At 33.3% G+C, this 22,283-nt stretch overlaps 1 protein-coding gene across 2 annotated transcripts in view; it reads right to left on the bottom strand.

Moving 5' to 3' along the window:
• PPP4R4 (protein phosphatase 4 regulatory subunit 4) overlaps nt 1-22,283 on the bottom strand; it is a 73,715-nt gene that overhangs the window by 2,585 nt on the left and 48,847 nt on the right. For both annotated transcript variants that reach the window (XM_013940712.2, XM_067294922.1), the window contains 15 exons: nt 22,059-22,228; nt 20,932-21,051; nt 18,937-19,014; nt 17,387-17,470; nt 15,851-16,033; nt 13,839-13,944; nt 13,075-13,222; nt 9,684-9,828; nt 8,906-8,947; nt 8,741-8,815; nt 5,584-5,659; nt 5,096-5,176; nt 4,662-4,755; nt 4,159-4,226; nt 3,217-3,367 (listed from right to left, as the gene is read on the bottom strand). In XM_013940712.2, coding sequence (XP_013796166.1) covers nt 3,217-3,367; nt 4,159-4,226; nt 4,662-4,755; nt 5,096-5,176; nt 5,584-5,659; nt 8,741-8,815; nt 8,906-8,947; nt 9,684-9,828; nt 13,075-13,222; nt 13,839-13,944; nt 15,851-16,033; nt 17,387-17,470; nt 18,937-19,014; nt 20,932-21,051; nt 22,059-22,228 — 1,621 coding nt within the window. The remainder of the gene's footprint in view (nt 1-3,216; nt 3,368-4,158; nt 4,227-4,661; nt 4,756-5,095; nt 5,177-5,583; nt 5,660-8,740; nt 8,816-8,905; nt 8,948-9,683; nt 9,829-13,074; nt 13,223-13,838; nt 13,945-15,850; nt 16,034-17,386; nt 17,471-18,936; nt 19,015-20,931; nt 21,052-22,058; nt 22,229-22,283) is intronic.

Raw genomic sequence — 22,283 nt, 5'->3', positions numbered from 1 at the left:
AAAACATACATCACTTTGAACTACAAATCATTAATTATATGTTATTACTATTTAGTTATTAAATGACATATTATTGCCCAATCTTCCATTATTTACAGACATGTTATTATACAGAACACCATATTAGAAGTTATCTTACTCATGTTGCAAAGGCAATAAATTAAAAGCTAGGACTTCCCAGAATTTAGATGGCCAGTACAACGTTTAATCAGCACATACCTAAGTTTACATGATGATATAGTCTAAATACATGCTCAATAATTTTTTCACAAGTTTTCTGCCTTACTGAGTGTATAGAAAAGGTGACACTCATTCAATATCACCTCTCAGCTTTTCAAAATGTGTTGCAGGTCACATTTATTGTATAATTTTCAAATTCTTCTCTCAATAAGAGTTGTATCTGTCAACTGCTTATATATTTTGATACTGGATTTTTCTTTCACTCATTGAAGTTGCACTGAAGCTGTTTTTTTCTTTGTTTTTGGGGAGGTTTTTGGTGAGGACATAAGAATTTCAGGAATGCTTTTGCCAAGCAAAGCTTTTAAGAACAAGGCTAGAACTTCTGATCAAAAGAAAGATAGAAAGAGGTACACCAAACCATATCTGTAGTCAAAAAAAAATGTGGATAAATGTATTGGCCACTGACCATTCCTAAAATCAGTATCTCTTGATATCTCCTCGTAGAGCTGCTCCATTTTTTTTATAAAAACAATTAAGTATGGTCAGGTTATAAAAGAGAAATTGAATCCACAGTGCAGTAGGCAATATACCAACTTGGGAGATGTGTTCTCCCATAAGAACACGGAACATTAAAACTCTTATTTTCAAAACTAAATATAGGTCATCCTAAGCCTGCTCTTCTTTCTCCAAAAATGTTTTTCTTCCCCGGTGTATCTTCTTGGCTTCTGACACTACACAGTTTAGGGATTTTCTGAATTAGAGAGAACATCTGGATCATTGTGTTTAATCATATATTAACTTTCAAAGTCTCCTGTTAAAGTATTCATTTGGGAATATTACACAGAGACTTGAACCTGGGTCTCCTACATTCCACTCTCCTGCCTGAAGCCAAAGGTACAGATTGTTCTGTCTGGGTCTTCTTTCTGTCCCTTTGTAGTCAAAAAATATCAGTTTCATTTTAACTGACAGATGGAAAAAAACTTTGAAATTCAGAAAAGTTTTATGAAATGGAAAAAATATGTCTAATTAATCTGACTGCTTTATGAATATTAATCAATTTACTTGCACAAAATCTTTTTGAGATGAATGAGTAATTGGAATTGCTACAATGGCAGCTACAAAAAAGTCACAAAATTTAATCTATTTTTCTGGTTTCAAAGAGAGGGAATAGAGGAACACAGTGATTAGGATGAAATCACGTAAGTTTTTGAGGACTTAATTTTTCAATTTTTTTTGTAGCACTGTATGTCATTTTATGTATTCAAGGCACATTTCCCATTTACTTATAAAACTGCTGTAAATGTTCAGCATGTATTCTTATCTATTGAATTTGCAATCAGTCACTGAAATAAACGTCATCTAACGATCAACTATGACCAGTCTAAAGTAAGTTTGTGGGTAGCACTTAGAATGCATTAGACTCTGGCAAAGATAGAGTGCAATTTGACAGGGCAGCTTAGAGTACTTAGATGTGAAACCACAGATTCACCACATACAGTCCACTTTCATTCATTACTCACCTTCTAGCTTTTGCCACAAGAAAGTATAGCTCTAGAAACAACAGGCCACTATGCAAGTTTGATTTCTTTCCAGACAAATTTATCTTATACAGTGAAGGTGGTAAAATTCCAGCCAAAAAAAAAAAAAAAAAAAAAAAAAAAAAAACTATGCAACCACATAGCAAGAGATTGCATCATGATGCAATGATATATACAGGTGGTTGAATGCAAGCTGTTCAGTGAAATTTTGAGTTTTTTAACTTTTGAATGTTTGATTTCACAATTTAGTAAGTATTGTGGCTTTTTTTTTTTTTCCTCAAAAGGAACCTGAAAATATTGAAGTGGAAAATATGAGTTCATACAGATACTTACTTAGGTCACTAGAAAGGACCACTGAACAGGTATCACTGTCACTGCTGTTTCCTCTTCATATCAGGCAAACCAGTGCCATGTCCTCCTTCTTCTTCCCTATCTGGTACCAGCCTCCATATTTCAGCTCCATCATCTTTACCCAGCAATTCATAACTTCAGATTCTGGATTCTCTTTTCATTCCTGGTCTATCCTATCTATTCAGACTTCCAAGTTCCAGCTAATATTTCCTCATCCTTTCCAGCTACTAGTTCTAGTTTCTATTCCATTCAAGTCTGCTTGTCCCAAACAATCTCCCTTTCCTTATTTATCTGACTCTTCTCCTTTCTCCATTCTACCTTAGCTAAGCAAGCAAATCACTGAGAACACAGAAAAGTCTTAGTCTGGGCACCAAAAATTACAGCTAGTCCAATGACAGCAATTCAGGACTAGAAGCTATTGTGTAAAAGGAATCTGCAGGGAATTATTTGCTAAAGTCTACAGAGTTTTGACTAACTACACTGCACAGAAATAAAAATTTTCTAAGAAAAGATAGTATTAGCACAGGAGCTAAAAACTCTTCTGTCATTTTGTTCTTGCAAAGTACTGAGCAGTTTAGGCTGATTTTTAAAGAAAACAAACCTGAGGTAGACAACTAGCATTAGCATTTTTTTACCTAAATGCTTAATGCAAGGCAAAGAAGGCAGCCTTAATAAAAAACAACACTACCAGTTCATCATAACTCTCAAAAATTCATCATGAAATTGCTACATAGTAATTCATAAAAATATATTAACACATAAAAGGAAGGAAAAGGAAAAATTAAATCATCTAACAATACATACCTTCTATTCATGCAATTATGAGCAGATAAATCACAGTAACTGTAGTTATTGTATATCAAATGCAGTAACCTTCACTTTGTCCCCTTCCACCCTCCCCACAACGTACCAGCTGAATCTGAACATATGCAGAGGAAACAGAATGTAAAAGACTAATCAAAAGGGAACATAACGCAATCTTAAAAATACTTGTAATTGAACACATCACACTTCTACCCCACTGTTTGTGTATTTCAAAATCTGGGCATGGAAGTATCATAAATATGGGCTTAATTTTACAGGTTCTTAAAAGTTCCTTTGAAGATGTATCCCATAAGCTTGACCTAACCCTTTGTCATCCACTTACATGCTCATCTTTCGTGACTGACTGTCTTTATTTCCATTGTTCTTTTGGTCAGCTGAGTTAGCTGAATTGCGGGAAGAAGTTGCGAGGGAGGAACTGGAAGCGAAGGCGGTATTCCCATTATTACCAGTGGAACGAGTCCGGAATGAATCATCTGAAATAAAGAGTTACAGCTTAGACAAATTTGTCTGAAAAAAATACATGCAGAATGAACAGAATAAACTGTTTTTTCTACTGCAATAATGCTTAAAATTTAACTTTCTATAAAGAAATTGTTTCAATTTAACACTTCTTTAAATATATTTATGAAAAAAATGCTAAATAAAAGTGGTTAGAACATACACTATTTGGGAGAAAATATGAATATATTTTAAGGTATGAAAACAGTGAGATTTATTTGGCCAGTCTTTAGCTACTCAAAATTCAACTATTTAGTCTACGCTAGTTGTCTAGTATCTATTGGTAGTGAATGGAAATGCAGCAAATGCATTCCTCTAGAAAGCAGTTCATCCCGTTCTAATCTTTAGTCTAAACTAATCATTCACACTCCTCTACAATCAATGGAGAGAGACAGGCATTTCCAGACAGCAGTTTCTCTCCCCTAATTCAGGAGATGATGTACATGGTCTCCTTTTCTTCACATAAAATGGGTGGAGGCAAACTGAAAAAATAACTTTTTTTTATTATATCCAAATGCCAATGAACAGATTCCAAATTCATGTTTACCTTTACTACTTTTAAATACAACTTTAAACATATATGTAAAACAACAACAAAAAATCAGAAAAATAGAGTAACACTTACTAAGTGCTCAAACATACTGGATATCTTTTGTTATAAGTTCTTTAGAAATACAGTATCTTTCAGCATGCCTGGTTAATGGTACCTCATATTCAGCACCATCACAAGAAACTAATGTACAAAATAACAAAATAGCCTACTTACCACTAAAAGATAACACAGAACTCTTTCCCATTCCTGATACAGCAGATGTGTATCCTGTAGTAGCACTTCTACTTAAAAAAACAAATAAAATAAAGAAATAATGAACTGCTTATCACAAACTGTTCTTTTAAATTGTATAATTTCACATTCTGTTATTTGATAATATTTGAGCTTCTTTCTGAGTTTATACAAATAAATTGAGAAATTATGCCCATATTTCTTTAAGACACATACAAATTTAGATCTAGCATATTTTTTCATACTGAAAAAAATATATATATGAGAAAAGGTGACATACATTAACATAACAAGAATTCACAAGAATTTTTTGACCACAGTGGTATTGCTTCCCTCAGTACAAAATTGCATACCTTACCCAATTAAACAGAAAGCTGAAAATAAAGGCCACAATTCAGTGAGCACATTACTACTTGTGTAGATTCACATGTATCTAATTTTCTAAAAGTTGTCTATTAGATAAGCAATTAAAATGATAAAGATACTTAGGACACTTGTCTATGTTGCTGTATTTTGGATGTAGTGCTTGAGTACTGAAAGACTGGCTTCGAACCAACTTGGATTTCTTGCCTTCTTTGCCTAAAATATATAAGTAGCAAAATTTTTAATATGGAAATCATTGCATTTCCTCAGTAATTAAGAATACCTTTTAATATCACTTTTTGTTAAACTATGTTAGCTGAAGAAACTGATACAAGTACTTCAATGGCAATAAATATTTCTTGTGCTAGCTGTTATGTACCAAAGAATACAATAAAACTAAACAGCGTAGAAAATACATTCGATTCTAGGAATTTATATTTTTCCTATGTGTATTAGGTGAAACTCTGGTCCACAAAAGCCAACAGTAGCTTTGCTGGATTTTAAACTGCTTATGTGAGATGAAAGCATTCTAGAAGAATTTTTAAGGAGTTCTTACCTGTTGATGTACTGGAAGAGCTTCCAGGAAAAGAAAGAGGTACATTTTTTGCCAATGCTGATGATGTTTTACTGTCTCTACCTAAAAAAAAGGTCTAGTATAAATACTGCTTTCTGTTAAACAGCCTAACTTTAAATAAAGGAGGAGGACACAACATATCACAAGTCCTGGGGTAAACAGTAATAATATCTAATCCAGTGCTACTAGCACTTTGGAATTATCACAAATTACATTGCAGCCTAACAGGAAACACAATATAGATCTAAAACTGTCATGTATTCTATTAATAAAGCCAAAAGTCTTCTTTCTAATACAGCAAGGATGGTTTTCATAAACATCTTCAGAAATACATAAAAAATGTATTGCTGCTTTCTTAAATTCTGATATTAACTGCAAGAACAGTGTCCATGTTCTGCTCCCTTCTTTCCCTTTCTAAGGTTGAGAATAACTCATGCACAAATAATATGTACATAAGCATATAAACTTACGCTTCTTTTCAAACATCTTATCACTAATATTTGTGGATCTTCCTTCATTTTGCTGCTTCTCTTTTTCTAACTGTTCCTAAAAAATAAAAATAATAATAATAATAATTTAAGTATTACACAGAAAAAAATTAAAAATTAATTGTATTTCAAATAGATAAGAAGTTTTCAAAAAAGAGCATGCTTCCAACTCACCAAAATACAGTTAACTTCTACTCTCTTCTACTATTAGTGCCAAGCTTATGAATATCCAGAGACCCAATTAAACAGCATTGAGTGAAATGAGGGTACATATGCTACACAAAAATCATACCAAAAAATGCTGATTTTATTTGTGAAGGAACCTCAGAGTTAAAGTTCTCATTTATAACGTTTACTAATAAAACTACTTCTGGTAGAAGGCTTCCTTTTTCTTTTTTTTGGAAAAGTTGAAAAGACACAGAAATTGGCAGCTGACAATGGAAAATTATTTTGCTATACAAGTACTCTGATACCAGAACATGCACAGAATGCCAGAAGGGGCTAAAGAGGGGCACAAAGACACAAGACTAACAGTAACAGGCTATATTTTTAAAGCAAATGTACAATTCAATGAAAACTTTTTCCCAAATAGTATTGTTTATCACATATGCTCAAGATTTTTCAAGCTCTAAAATTAACATCTGCAGTTGCTAAGCCTTTATGGAAAACAAAGCTAAGTATTATTGTTCTTCAAATTTAAGAAATTTATTTGCCTTTCTGTAATACTTGGTAGTCTTAGAATACCTTTTGAGAGCACACTCATAACCAGAAGACAGTATTAACACAGCTATATCAATAATTTCAAGCCAATACTTGCTTCAGACTTCTTGGTGAATAGATATCACTCCAGCTTCAAAAAGCTATATAATATTAGCTTGTTTTCTGTGCTACACTCATAATAAAATGTGCTAAGTGAAGCCAAGTTGTTCTATCCTATTCTTTCATTTCACTCTCATTAATATCCAAATAAGAAAAGAGGTAATTAATTCAGGTCAAGGTTGCTGAAATATAGTTTCTACTAAGTCAATTACTAAAATTAAGGAAACTTATTAACACATTCAACATTACCAGTCAGACACGCCTAACTGGCTTCAATGGTATTCATCAATTTGGGACTACAACATGTCACAATTTATTCTATACATCTCCAGTTCCACAAAAGCATGCCTCTAACAGACAGTGATTAACAAGACCTTTGTGTTACACAAGATACACCCATATCAGCATGATATATCATAGAAGTACAGGAATTCATTTAAAGTCTACCTGTAGAAACAGGGTCAAAAGTAATGTTATTTTAACTAACAGTCTCCAGGCCTTGAGCTAACTTGTGCACCTTACAACACAGAGCTCCCCTGGGACTATTTCACCACAGCCCCAACTGCTTTCACTATAAAAACATTAGTTATATCTACCTAAAAATTGCAGAGCTTAACGCTAAGTTCAAGTGGCTGAATCTGCATGCAATGGCCGAGAACAAAGTTTGAATCTCTGGTTTGAGATAATGGGAGATGGCAGGATATAAACAAGGCAGAGATAGGTTAGTGTGCATTTTGGTTAGATAAGGCCCTGGGTAACCTGTTCCAGTTGACCCTGCTTTAAGTAGGAAGGCTGACCTTCAGGGGTCTCTTCCAACCTTAACTATTCTATGATGCTACGTGATGCATGGTACAACTAGAAGGTGAATATCTGGAAGTATAGGGCTGTAGCAATTTGACCATAGGTTCATGCAACACAGATCCAGCACTAAAGACAGAATTGAACAGACTGCGGAATTAGATAAGCTATGTAGGGGAAAACTCACGAGGAACTTAGAGACTTTTAAGGGAACTTATCTAATTCCCATCTCACAGACGGGTCCTGCTCCACAGTCCCAATTGCTAGAAAATTGCAAAGAGAAAGATGATGACTGGCTTGAGTACGCATTTGAGAAACCAGAGCAGTAAAATAGCTCAGGAATGAAATGAGTGAGTTCTAATGCATTCCCAGATGTGTGGGCCTGAACTAATATCTCTCCTGCTTAGGAAGTTAGATACCCCAGGAACTCTGTCGCTCATGCTCAGCAGAGCTAGCGGAGAGGTCTGAAAGGTTGCTTAACCTGTGAAAGAAGATACCATGAACTGAGAAAATCAGCTGCCCAAAAGAAGTTGTTCTGTGGTACCTATTGATATCAAAGAGGGACATATATGTAGTTTCTGTAGCAGGCCTGCAGAGGAAAAAGTGACATTTTTTCAGACAGTCTTGAACCTGTTCTGGTTCACTACAGAAGAATTCTATTGCTACAGAACAGAGGAATTGTGCTAGAGTAATCTAGCCTCTTCTAAAGACCATTAGGTTCTTAGCTTCTCACACCTTAGCTTACAGAGGAGGAAGAACGGAAGACTGCAGTTTTTGAAAGTAACCTAGGCTGTGTGAAGATGTTGTAAGCTACTTACGTGAAGCTAAGTGTCTGCTGCAGCTTTTGCTTACAGCCCTGACTGATGATAAATAGTTTTTTAAGTTGGAAAAGCGAGGAAACATTAGCATCTGCAGAATTCTCTTCAAAGTCCTAATTATCTTGTACCTCCTTTTGCTCTATACAGCCTACACTAAGACTCCCCCCTGCCAGGCTGCAGCTGTCAGTGGCCTTTTTCTCTTTCTTTCATTCTCTTCTTATTTAACAGGAAAGCCTGTAACACACACACAGTCTTCTTCAGCTTCCTTGGCACAAAAGAAGTTATGACATTAGTTTCTTTGCCTATGGAAACTGTATGTGAATTCTGAGATGTTTAACTATTCAACTCATTATGTCACATAGGTCTGACAAATTGTTAAGTTGCCTCAAAAAAAATTCAGAAAGGTGTACTGAAATATTTGGGATTTTCAGAACTATAGAGGTGTCAGGTGAGAAAAATTTTGTAAAAAATTCCAATTTGCCTTTCTATTTGATACAGTGCATTTAGATAGCAGTGAAAGGGAAATTATATGTTATTTTGAAGGAGTTAACCCTACTGTAAAGAGTAAAATGAAACCATATATTGATTGAATTCACCAAGCCCCTCCATTGTATGTACTTCCCCTACCTTAAAATTATTTTCCCATTAATATTAAGCTATCAACTATTAACCAAAAAATGATATAATGTACTGATAAAATGTACCATTTCCAAAAGGAGAAGTTCTTGTCTCTCTTTTTCTTGGTCCAATAAATCATTTTCATAAAATCTTTTCTGAAACTTCAAAATAAAATCAATAAAAACAAATATCATTACATGAAAATGGGAATTAAGAGTACTTAGTAAGTGTTAAAGCTAGTAAATACTTACACCATCTACAGAGATCTCCATTCTGTCCAATTCTAACACTGTCTATAAAAAAATTAAAATATTATTTATCCTTAGTCAACAGCATGCCACACTTAACTAAAAACGTGTCAAGATAAAAAAGCTTAGAAGAGTGATATTCAAAACTAAACATAGCTTTCAGGAGGGCTTCTTTTTTTAAGCTTTCCTTCCTAAACATCTGAAGCCCATGCTTGTATTGCTGTGTTACTAATGCTTAAAGCTAAAAATTGTCAGAGAGCGTTCTCAGAGCCCCACTAAGACTCACAGTGAAGGACTAATAGACCATCCGTATACAACTTAAAATCACTCAAAGAGAGCTTGGGCACATCATTGGCTGGAGCATGGATCTAGGAAATAAGTACTCTTGGGTAGGTGCTCATCCAGTCCCTCCTGCAGACTGGCCCTATCAGGAAGCCAGCTACTTTAGCTACTTTATTTCATGACATCTTTGAGGTGAAGTATGGGCATTCCTTAGAGATGTATCTTTTTGTGAATGTCCACATCACAAAGACACTGTAACATTTCAAAATCCTGTATACATAACTAAGGAAACACCAACTCTCTTATATCAATGCACTATATCTCCTCTTAATTGTTCAAAATTACTAAAAAGGTATTAGAAGCCTTTACCCTGCTGTTCCTACATAAAAAAAAGAAAAAGAAAAAGAAAAAGAAAAAGAACAGAAAGCATAACTTTGATCATCTTAAATTTTAATAATAAACCCAACATAAAGTGTTGCTGGAAAGGAAAAATGCTTACTCTTTTTACAATAGTCAGAACATCTTTGTCTTTCTCTTGACACAAAAGTTTCCTTATACACAATTCCAGCTGCTGAAGTAAAAGTTTGTCAGTGGGAATCTTCAAAGTAGATTTAACTTTTGGCAACAAGTAGCACAGCTTCATTCTATCAATAAAAAAGTAAATATTCAACTTGTGATGCATTATTGGTATAATTTTTTTATTGTACACTAGCATTTGATTCAACAAAAGTTAAGTTCTAAAAAGTTAAATTAATAAGATAATGTAATCAGCAGATATTATTCAGAAATTATTTTAAATTGTTAATGTGTTATTTTCAGACATACTGTAACATTTTAGAAAACTTCTCCATAGACTGGGACACTGCAGTCCCAATTTGCAGTACGTATATTTGAAATTCAACCAAGACTTTAAAGAGATTTTTTTTTTTTTTTTTTTTTAATAGAAAGATAAACAGACCTGTAGATTTTCAAAATGACCTACATACCTAACTCCTTTGGGTACCTAAATACCCTTGAAATATGGTCGATCGGTACATAAGAAACTAATGCCTCACCAAAAATCAAGTGAATATAGTTCCATACAACTGCAAGGATGAAGCTGCAACAGATAGACTAAACTGATTTAACTGTTTATTGGCTCCAAAAGGAATCAAGTCTGCTCTCTTCTACCTTACCTCTCTGCTTTTGGCTGGAGGCTCCCTCTGCTTATCTTCTGCTGTCTCTGGTACTGTCTGGACCTTTCATTAGCTGATTAAATTCAGCCTGTTAACGCACACATGTATGTGCAAACAGTTCCATAAAAATGCATGCATTGCTTTTTTATAATATTAAAACCCCAAATCCTTCATGGATTAAACAAAAAACACTTCATACATTTAAGAAAATAAAAATCACTGCATTTGAACAGGCTGCAATAGCATCTAATAGTGAATGCCAAGAATAGATTAAAAAAAAAAAAAAATCAGGAAAAATATATGGTGGTATTTCCCTACTATGTATTCTGTCAATCTACACTGGCTTGCAATCAGAGATTTCCTGTGCCAGAGATGGCAACTTTGTGTTTAATAGCTGTGAAAAGATTCACCTTATATGAATGTCTGACTGTTTTTTATACCTTCAAAACATTTTAGCCTTCACAACATCCATATTACAAAGAGTTACACCATTCTGCAGAAAGCTGGAATAATATCTCCCTAAGTTTGTTTTAAAATCACCAACTAATATCTAGGACTGACTTTTTCACTTCACTCCATTACAGACTGTACATTCTTTTATTTAAAAAAAAAAAAAAAGTTAGGAATAATCCAGAAAAGAATTATGGCAAAAACACAGTTAATAGATTACAAGTTATTTCAAGTTTCCATTAATTTTAATACTGTATCGATAGATTTTTTTAATTAAAATGTTTTTTAAGAAGTAATAAACTACTTAGGATTATACACACTTATTTGTTTTACTATGATCCTCTTAACATGATGACATGAGACATGAATATTAATCTATGAGCACAAAATAACTCAGTTCATGGGTTTGGGATCCTCTTGAACTGAACTAAGTTGTAGTAGTTGTACTATACACACAGTCTATTTAAGTACTGTTTAACTTGGTAATAAACTGTACTTACTGAAGCTAATACACACATCTATGTGCAAATTATGCTTGTGTAAATTGCTATGCAGCATCCATATTATATGTTTAGATGTCTAAATGATGACAACATGAATTATACGTTAAACCTTTCAGAAATGAGATTAAAAGTTTAAAATCACACAAAAAGCTTAAAATCACACAATTTTCTAATTGTAATAATTATTGAACTGCCTGATCCCAATCGGTTTACAGAAGAAAAAAAAATCACTATAAAAATAAAGGAAATATAAAGAATGGATAAAAATGCTGTATAAAGAAATAAAAATTCTGTGTAAAGAATGAATAACATACTAAATCCTCCTTCTATTCTTTTTCAATTTATTTTAATGAAGCAGAAAATTTTTACATAGGGTAAAAGCTCTGACCATTGAAAGAATTACCTATGTGTTAAACTTTATGCAACATGATGTTGAAATGATGGAAATTAATGGAGACTGGAAAGTTAAGCTTGCTCCCTAAACCTGTGGAACAGCTCATTACCTTTCTCCTCACCTATTGCTGAGTCTCCTACACCTGTGCTCCTTTCTCATGACTTCACACCTTCGATCAGTCCCCCAAACAATACCCTACACCCAGACTGACCTACTTCTCTCATTTTCTATCATTATACCCATAGCCCTTTGCACGTTCAATATCGGTCATGCTGACGGTTCTGTGCCTTCCAGATGAATCTATCTTTTTATCAGGTAACCAGCTCCTGCTGTTTCTCAAGCTCCTATATTCCCTGTCTCAGCAAGGAATTCCGTGGTTCTGTTACTCTCTGCTCAGAGGTCTTCTACCAACTCTAGTGAGAAGCACTGAATCATAGTGGTAGTACACAATAACAAGAGACAGAATATCATTTGGGGAGACGCACCATTTTGGCTTACTTTTCCTTTTCTACCCTTCTCCTTTCCTTTTGATGCTTACGTGTTCAGGATCAGCTCTCTGCACCAGAAGCCCCTTGGACACAGCTCTTCCCAAAGCCCAGAAGTCTGCTTAGGAAAGCTCACATAACCAAAATTGGTAATCCAAAAAGCTAGGGTAATTCACCATCTCTCTAGTGGGAACTGCATACTTTCTCTCACTTTTCATTCCTCCTAAGTCCATAATGAGCACTGATAAGTCCTGGTACATACGTACACAGGTCTCTAACCCTGGACCTCTAATGAAAGCTGAAAGCTTTAACTAATTAAAGCTTTTGTATGCGTGAGACTTTTTTTCATTTTCTTTTTTAACATTTACCAAATGGATAAACACAAAGCAAAAGCCACTTTCTTAATCCTATTTATCTGCAGAGTTATTATTTTAATCTCTCTCTTTTACTGACACAAAAAAAAAGGCCACAAGTTATTTTTTGCTTTTAAGAGACTTTCTGAACAATGGAAAAAATGTATTCCTAATCTTCCTTTTCTAAAGGCTTTGCAGATACTAACCATGTGAAATCCTAAGAGAAATTTTACATGCATCTCTCAAATTTTGTAGGAAAAATAAATTAATGTCATGTATTTGACTACTATTTACTATTATGTTAACATTCATTAATATACTTAATAGGCAATTTTTTCTTCCAGAGGTCATGGTTTTTAATCCCTCTCATTTTATGTTCTGAATGTTTTATAATTTTTTTGTCATTAAAAAAGTTACCTTTTTACACAAGTCTTATCACTTAAACAAGACACAAAAACCATAGCAATATTTCTTAATGTATTATATAAAGCTTTTTTACTGTATCCTGTTTCATACTTTTGGTACAGTACCTCACATTTGCTACTGGATCATGTGTAAGTTCAAGCACAGGCAGAAAGAAGTATTTACAGAAGAATGATTTGGAAAACAGTTCCATAATGAATTCACAGGTATCTAAAAAACGAAGTCTGTTCCAGTAACTTTTTCCTTGGCCCAGTTCTGAAAAATAACAATCCACACGCATTACCTATAAAGTTTTCACTGTCAGTTAGAAAACACTTCAAAGGTTAACCTTTGACTGAAACATAATAATCATACTTGTCACAAGACACACTTTCTCAGCCTATCTCAAATCTTCCTTTAAGTGGAAGCCTAAACCCACTGAATTCAGTGAGCATTTTTGTCAGTGACTACAATGAGACAAGAAACTCAACCTTTGTCACTTTAATCATTTGAAAAAAAATCAAAAATAGCAAGTGAACTAGCTTATATGTTGAACACACCCCTGTGTGCCTTTCAAACCATGTCACAGGTGCATTGAAACAACTGTGTAAGCATTAAGGATTGTTAATGAGAACCTTTCAACCTTCTATATTATCTTTAGAACATATAGCATAGACCAGAAAGTCATCTTAGAGACTTCAGATATATTCCTCACATATTCCGAATATATTTTGACTGGTGATACTGTGAGCCAGATCAGTGGAACTGAATGTCTTCCAACTGTAATCCTACCACTGGTGGTAGGGAGTTATGGTGATTAAATATAACCATAATTAGATCTTCAGTCAAAATTAACTTGCTTTTCTAAGCAATCAAAGAAAAATTATCTTACGTTCAATAAGTTTCTGAATGACCTCATGCCTCTGTTCTTGCTTGCGATTGTACCGTAAGTAAACACAAAGAGTTCGAGCAGCTGCTTTTTGGACTGGCAGGACATTCTTGAAAGAAAAAGAAAATACAAGTAAACATAACTGAAAGAGTATGACTAAAAATGTATAAAAATTTCTAAAGTGGAAAAAATAGCTGAAAATTAGCCTTCCTAACTTTATAAATTTTGAAATAATAAAGAATGTGTTTATCAGATTAGTAGAATGCAAAACCTACATATCTGTATGCATTTGCACATGGTAAATCAAAGTAGAAAAGAGGTATAGCTAAATTTTAGAATTTGTTTAAACTGCTTAAGAACCCAAGTTTGTTTTTTTTTTTAAATAAAGTAGACCAAATGTTTTAAAAGATATTAAAGAATCTAAATCCTAGTGATTTCAGGTGCTTAAAAAGTAAAACTTGAGGGAGCTCCAAAATCACTTTTGAAAGTGAATACTATGCACTTAAAACACATAAGCACTTTTTCTAACACTTTAACACTGCATATTCAGCCTTACTAATGACTGGGGTCTTTCTCAAAGTGAGATGCTAGGAATTTATTTTCCTTTTTTTCTAGTAATATAACCTACACTACTTTCCTCACTTCAAGATTAATAGATATCATAGATTCAAAATTATTTCATGTTTGTTCAGTAGAAGTTTATTTACAAATATAGTCATTTAACATTTTATTGTTACTTTTTATAATCCAAACTTTTGTCAAATTACAGATTTACGGCTGCCAGAACTGCCTCATTTGCAGGTACAACTACTTGTAAAATGCTGGTTGCCTAGAAATTTGCCCCTGAAATGTTTAAACATTAGCATATTTCATTCAAACATAATTTCTTGTATAACATATTTTATCTTAATTTCACTTCCAACAATGCACTGTATTCCTATACCAAAAGGAAAGACCATGACAGAAAATATCATCCTGCCAAGGAGACTGGAAGAATAGGAATATTAGTCAACTAAAATACAGTTCCCATGAAGCACAGCAACAACTATGTTTTAAGAGAAGAGTTGTCAAGGAAAAATGCATGTTATTTTGGTGTGTATCAGCATTTATAGTTTCTACTGTAATGCAAAATCACACTGATGGAGGTTATATCAATATAGGATATTATTCAGTCACTTTTTTATTCAAATATTGGAGGCTAAAATAAAAAGCATCCAGTTTTGTTTAAGAATTTTAATGAAGCTATAATTAAGTTTAATTTATGTTTTAACTTTCAGCTACTATTTCTATTGATAAAAAAGGAATCCCAATTCCTCCTTTTATGACTTCATCTGTACAAGACCGTAACTCCATTTAAGCATCACTCTAATACACCTCAAAATAAAATTGACATAATGGAGAATAAGGAAGTTTAAACAATTCATGAGTCATCCATTTCTTTATTCCTTCCACCCAACTCGTTTATTAAACTACTTCTTAAATGCCTTAAATTCATGTATTTTTGGAAGGCACTTTGTATATTGTGGATATTAGAAAATAAAAGCTGCAACATCTACTCTTACAGAGAGTTTTACTCCTAAATTAATTCAATAAAACTTCAAGCCAGTAACTCTAAATGTGCATTCATTTTCAGAATTAAATATTCTTTCATAAAGAATGGAATACAATGCAAGGTAATCTACAGAATCAGGAAAAAGACAATGTATCTCAGAGGAAAGAATTTTAATTTACCTAGAAACAAACTGATAATGAGCAAAAGGAAAGAAAGGAAATTTGGGTGGGGAGAAAATACATGATGATCTCTCCATCCAAATTCTGCTCTTCAAATGGGAAAAAGTTCTCAGATCATTTTCTCAATCTTACATGAAAAAAGAACATCCTGATAGAGAATATACAATAAGAAGTATTACCTTCAGATTAACATATAACATACAAATAGTACTATACATAGCAGATATCTGCTGCTAATTTTGCTAAAATGTCATAAAGAATAGAAAAGAGACACAAAGGCTCACGTTTGTCAAAATGATTGTCAACATTCTATGAAGAAAACGATAATAAATCTGATCACTTGATATGATATGAGGGAGACATGCATATTTTTGTAGTAACTTCTCGTGAGTTCTCCATTTTAAAGAAGTTGCTGCTCTCTGTTCTGCTGTTGTTAATGCAGGTATCAGGTCAGGGATAGACAATAACTAGAAATAAAAATGTAAGCATTAAAATAATTTTACACCTCCAACCTGTCTGTCACATTACTATGCTTAAAAAAAACAAGTCACAACAATGCAAAGAGATTTTAAGGGGTCAGTTAATTGGTCTATTCAGACAGGATCAACTACACTGAGACCATTTTCAGTAGATGTTAGTCTAACTTCTTCTTAAAAAATTCTGATGATTGGATTTATACAGTCTCCTCTAAGTAGTTTGTTTCAATGATTAACTAGTCAAAAAGCTTTTCCAGTATCCAACTAAATATATCTTCGCTACCTGTTAAGCTGATTTCTCCTTATCTAACCTCTTCCCCAGACAATGGAAAACTACTAATCTTTGTAATAACCTTTTACAGGTATAAAGAGAACACAGATCATTACCATATCCCTCCTCGATCTTCTTTCTCAAACCAAGCAACCCCCTTTTTCCTCTCAGCCTCTTAAAATTTGCAATTATTCTTCTCAGCTCCCTACTTGATTTTAGTAGGAATTATACATCTTTCTTAAGTAGGAGGCAAAGACTTTATGGCAGTCAAGCTAAATTCCATTAGCGCTAAGCAAAGTGAAATATATACTGCCACACCTGGCATGTCATTCCTATTACATGTGATACAAATTTAAAATGGTAAACATCTGACCTTTTCACATATTAAGAAGATTGAATTTTGTCTGTACAAAGAAGAAAAAAAAAAATTTCTGTTCTTGCATCTTTAGAATATCTGATAATCTCTACATTTAGGAATTAATCCTCAAAACAGCATCTTGAGGCTGGGGATGATCTTTTATGTCCCATTTTACAGCTGAAGAAATGGAATTACTGAATAAAGCACCATCCAGAGCCACACACAAGTAAATTAGCAAAGCTGAGAACTGTATTCAGATCTCCTAAATCTTAATTGAGTGCCTTTACCTTAAGGAACAGACTTCTTCCTAGCAGAAACTATGTATAAGAATAGCATCTGTGGGCAGTTAAGTATTTACAATCACTTTTTGAGCATGAAACCAATTTTTAAAAAATAATACCAATTTGGATTCAATTTAATGACTGTGTTTCAAAATCTGATCTATTTAGCAACTTTGTAGTTAAATAGAAAAAGAACATGGATAAAATGTTTTTTTTAATTAAGTCTAATCTTCCAAAACCTTTTTGTATATTAAAGGCCATAAAGTCAACAAACAATCCGAAAACCACAGAAGCTTGTGTTTTTCCAAAGCAGGAACTAATCACAAAAGCCTTTTTATACAAGTACTTTCAATGATCCTCATATGTCTGAAACAACTTTGCTACTAACTTCCTTTGCATTTAGAGACTAAGTTAGAAAACATAAGGATACTAACCTTGCTTTCCGATCCACTGTTTTCCCCTCCGTTAGTCATTAGTTCAAGGATTTCAGGAAGGTGACCTACCAGTGCATCTAATACCTATTTAAAGAAAGGTTGCATGAATCATGTTTGTAATTTAACTTGACTCAATTTTTCTCTCTCACCAATATGTCCCTGCTGACACCTCTTATGCAACTGCTCTCTCACCAACATTAAAAAAAAAGAAAAAAAGAAAAAAGTGGAAAAAAAAAAAGAATAAGGTGCAACTTATTTGCATTGATGATGACTGGGATTTAAAATTGATATTTTAATATAAATACTTGAGTAACATCCAATTAAGGAAACTAGAACTATAGCTTTGATTTGCATCACTATCACAGTCAGAGCTTTCTAAACAACACATAGCATGAAATATTCAAATATGAACATTCATTCTTAAGAAATATAAGTATTTCAAAGACAGTTAAATAATAGCCCTGGCAAACATGAAAACACATATTTTGGATATTTGCCAGATGAATCTTAAAGGCAATCTTTCCTGCTTTAAGAAAAACTGTAGTTGACAAATTAAAATAGAATATACAGCTTTATTAATATAACAATCTTACTTTCAAGCATTGTAATATCTGAAATTGGACTAGAAAAGTACACCATTAAATACTTTCTGGTACCAATTCTGAGGATTTAACACATCTAAAATTTTTATTATTCAGCTAACTCCATAGGGATTGAAACGTGGAATTTTTCAAAATCACGAGCTGCTTTTGAGTCTCAACTTTCAGATGTTCAACTTGAGAAATGTTTTAAGATGGGTAAGAATTTCATAATTTACAAGCAGATACTCTATGAATAATTTTAATTCTCTTGAAAGTGTCTAACACTGAGTACCAAAATAAAATGGAGCACCTAAAAGCTATACTCATTTTTACATGCTATATCTAAAGATCCTACACAGAGAGCAAAAAGGATGAGATATTGGAACAACTGTTATCAGAGATGATTTGGTGTCAAACACACACTTCTCTTTTTCAATCCAAAAAAGTCGCACCACATTGTCTCTAATATGGCTGTTTCATATTTTACATAAGGTGAAACTGAGGCACACTAACATGTCTCAGGAACACTCAGTTAATCTGTATGAGATCTTGAACCAAAACCCCTTCTATAAGCCCTGAACTTTGAACCATACATAACTTCTTCATCCCCCTTCAACTGGAGAAATGAAAATAAAACAAAACAAAAACCTGGAACACTATTAATGACATATTTTAATACAGTATCAAAACCAAACTTTTCCACAGAACTTTATAAGGTAATAAATACTAAAATAATAAAATCTTTAAAATATGTATTAAAAAAAGCTAATAAAATCACTGTGGGTTTACTAAATTCAAACATCTTCCTATTTTTCTCTTTAATCACAGAAGGCTTGCATCTTTATGAAAAGTCTGTGAAACAGAAGTAAAAACTATTGATCAACACTTTGTCTTATTACAGTTATTAAACTTCAAGATATTCTGCCTTAATATAACAAACAAAAGAAAGTTTCAATGAGAGTACATTACCTCCAGTGACTCATCCTGTAACAGTGTTACCAGTTCTTTATGTATTGTATACACACCAGAATTTAAAAGCTTAGCAACCTAAAAACAACAGTAAGATAATAAGGTGAAACACATTTCAGGTCCATGGAACCACAACAGTTATATTACCTGTGCTTACTTTTCAGCAAGCATGAAGGAGGGGTGCAGAACAATTGTTTGATACCAGCCTTCTAAAGTTATGTACTTTTCTACTCATCACATTAAGAAAAATGATTGCATAAAGAATACGTGACAAACTATTCTCTAACTGTGAAGCATGCTTTTAGAATTAACTCTATTTAACATGTTTTTCAAAAGTGTTTAAGACTGCACTGCAAGGCCAGAGAAATTCATTCCGGAATATTAAATATCCTACTTCATGCTCCTTGGGAGAGTTAACAGTCATTCAGCTATATATTTTGTAAAAAAGAAAATACAGAAATTGGCTTAGTCGTTTTGCAAAAGTTTTGCAGAAAGAGCAAAAATCAGTCTCCAAACTATAAAAAAGGTTTTACAACAAATATGAGATATACTTGAGGTTTTGAGATTTTTGCCATATGTAGTATTTAGATACTTTTAACAATTTTCTTTGTATGAGCCAAATGAAACTAAGAGCTTACTTCCAATCAAGAAAAAGCTTTGGGGAAATGGCTAATTAATTAAATATATACATATATATCCACCTAGAAGTGAATGCCATAAATTACTCCTATCTGGCTGACATGTGACTGCCCAGTTATGATGTTAAAAATAAATCAAACAGCAATAAATGTACATTGGTCTAATTTTACAGGTCTTTTTTACTGAGCTAAAATAACTTATTTATATATAAATAGTATCTTAAAAGCATTACACATCTGATACAAAACACTACGTAGAATAACATGCTAATTTTACAATTTCAGCAATTAATTTGGATTATCACTTGTTAAGAGAAGCCATCAAAAGGTAAACAGACAACTGGAAATCCATCTGCCTTCCTCAAGATGGTGGAAATAAAGTTACCTTAGCTTCATTTATGACTCTACTACTGATTTAAAAGCTTCCAGCAAGCTGCTTAACTTCTCATTTTCTCCAGCTACAGAATGAGATAAAAAGCTAGCTCCAGGACTGAAACATGAAGTTTCTCAGCAAAACACTACGAATACTTTGGACAAAGATCTCCCTATATGGATTATTAAAATCAGGAGAGCGACTGTATATTCATTTCTGGAATGCACCCCATATAGTCAACAGTATCTAAGCAGCTGTGCATTTTTGAACTTTTATGAAAATAATATAGCAGAGCTTATATAAAACTGAATGGAATAATAAAAATATGTATGTTTTTACATCTGCATAAATTTCAAAGTAGTTACATATTAAATTTGAGCAATTAGCTTATATTTGAAACATATAAATATTCTCTACAGACTACCAGTATAGTAGCAAACTGTACAGTTCTAAAGAAGGGTTTCAGGACCAGAGTGGCAAGTTCCTTTCTCCTGCTTGTCTCACGTTTTCTTGTCTTCTACATTTATTTATCTGCTTTGTCTTCTTTTCCTTAATTTCTTCTTTCAGTTAGTTTCTTATATTCTGCACCATGAAATTAAAGAACTCATCCTGCCTTGATCCTATTCTATTCTCTGACCCATGGCCATAGCATTCAAAATCGTCATATAGTCTGATTACTACAATCGCTTACGTGATTACGTAGCACTTGATCATTTTAAATTTCTTCAAACTTTTGTTCCTTAAAAACTCAGCTATCAATAACAGCCTGTTCTAGGCAAATGTCAAGCCACTTAAATAAATGTGTACATAGGCTATAATTGTGTAGCAGAAGAGACTGAATACATTCGACGAACTAAATCACGTTAACAAGTTTTCTCAAGTCTTTTTATTTCAGTTTAACAGTCACAATTATAAGTTTAAAGAAGAAAACAGTATAAAACAAAAAAGAACCTAAGTAATAACAAAGAACCTTTGTAGACCTACTTCACAGAAGCCCATGGCCATAGTGTATCTGACTGGAACTTCAGGGTCATGACAAAGACAGAAGAATGTAGAATACAATTCCAAATGGAAGTTCTTTGGATCCACAAAAACAATCATGGCCTGTGGAAAAATAAGGTCTTTTATTAACTGTACAGCCAAGGGTCACACTATCAGAGATTATCAGATGTAAATACTGAGTTACAACCAGAAGGACACTTGGAGGTAACTTGGAGATAACAAGGCTGTGATTTTAAAGAGGAGGTGTGGCATTTCTGATGACCATGTGAACACACAGGTGTCAGATAACTTCCAGCTTTGAGGACCCCCAATCCTGATTTACGGACATGCTGAAGGATTTTTCTGAAGACACAGACTGAAAACACAAAATATCAAGCCTTAATTTTATAAATATTGCTACTGTTTCCGTAAACTAGTGGAAGCTGCAATAGGAGACTTCAGAAAGAAATAGTGTTTCAGCAAGTGGCAAAGCAAACATCTGAACTTCAACATAATTGTGTGTGTACATACCTTGCTTTTGCTCAAGTAAACCAACAGATGTCTACCTACATACTTGGTGCTTGTCTTTAAAAGGCAGCATAAAAATAACTATCTGCTAGCTCTTGGAATAAACACATTTGCTTTAAATATAAATGCAAATATCAAAATACAAAGTAGAGTACTAGGTTTAAAGACCTTAAAAGACTTTTTGCATTCAGGAACAAGAGTAAAACAGGAACCCAACCACTCACAGTCAGTCTTCAACTCCCTGGAATGCCACAACACAAAGCAAACAGAAGATCCAGTTTTGGATGTTTAAAAATAGGGACTCTGTTTCACAGCCATTTTCTCAATGCCTTTGTGCTAAGGGTTTTGAGAAAACATAAATAAAAGTAGTCTCCTAGTCCAAACTTTCCAATGTTTTTCCTGAAGCTTTGCAGTGAGGAAGCTTTCTAGTAATCCTTTTGGACAACATCTACTTTAAGGTATTTACTTGAACTTTGCATGGGAGGCTAGAATATAGCTAAAAATGTATAATGTGGTAATAATTTCTTTATATTTCATGTAGTCCTATTTAGTGAAATGTGCACAATACAACTTATTTAATCTTAAAATATCAGCTTACTTACTGGAAAATTGTAAGCACAGTTCTTCCTCACTGAAATGTATTTCTTTTCCTGTTCCAGAGTTTGAAGTTGTAGCTGATTATCATTGTGTCCATTCTCCTGCTGTAAACCCAATGTGCAAAGTTTCTTATAAAATTCTAAAAATCGTAAGTGCTGCTCAGGAGTAAAAATGCCTCAAAAAAAAAAAAAAAAAAAAGATAGTTGTTTGCTTTTCTCATTTCAAATGCT

The sequence above is a fragment of the Apteryx mantelli genome, chromosome 4, assembly GCF_036417845.1.
Source record: "Apteryx mantelli isolate bAptMan1 chromosome 4, bAptMan1.hap1, whole genome shotgun sequence".
Taxonomy (NCBI): Eukaryota; Metazoa; Chordata; class Aves; order Apterygiformes; family Apterygidae; genus Apteryx; species Apteryx mantelli.
The sequence above is the reverse complement of the archived record's forward strand: the minus strand, read 5'-3'. Positions and strand labels throughout refer to the sequence as shown.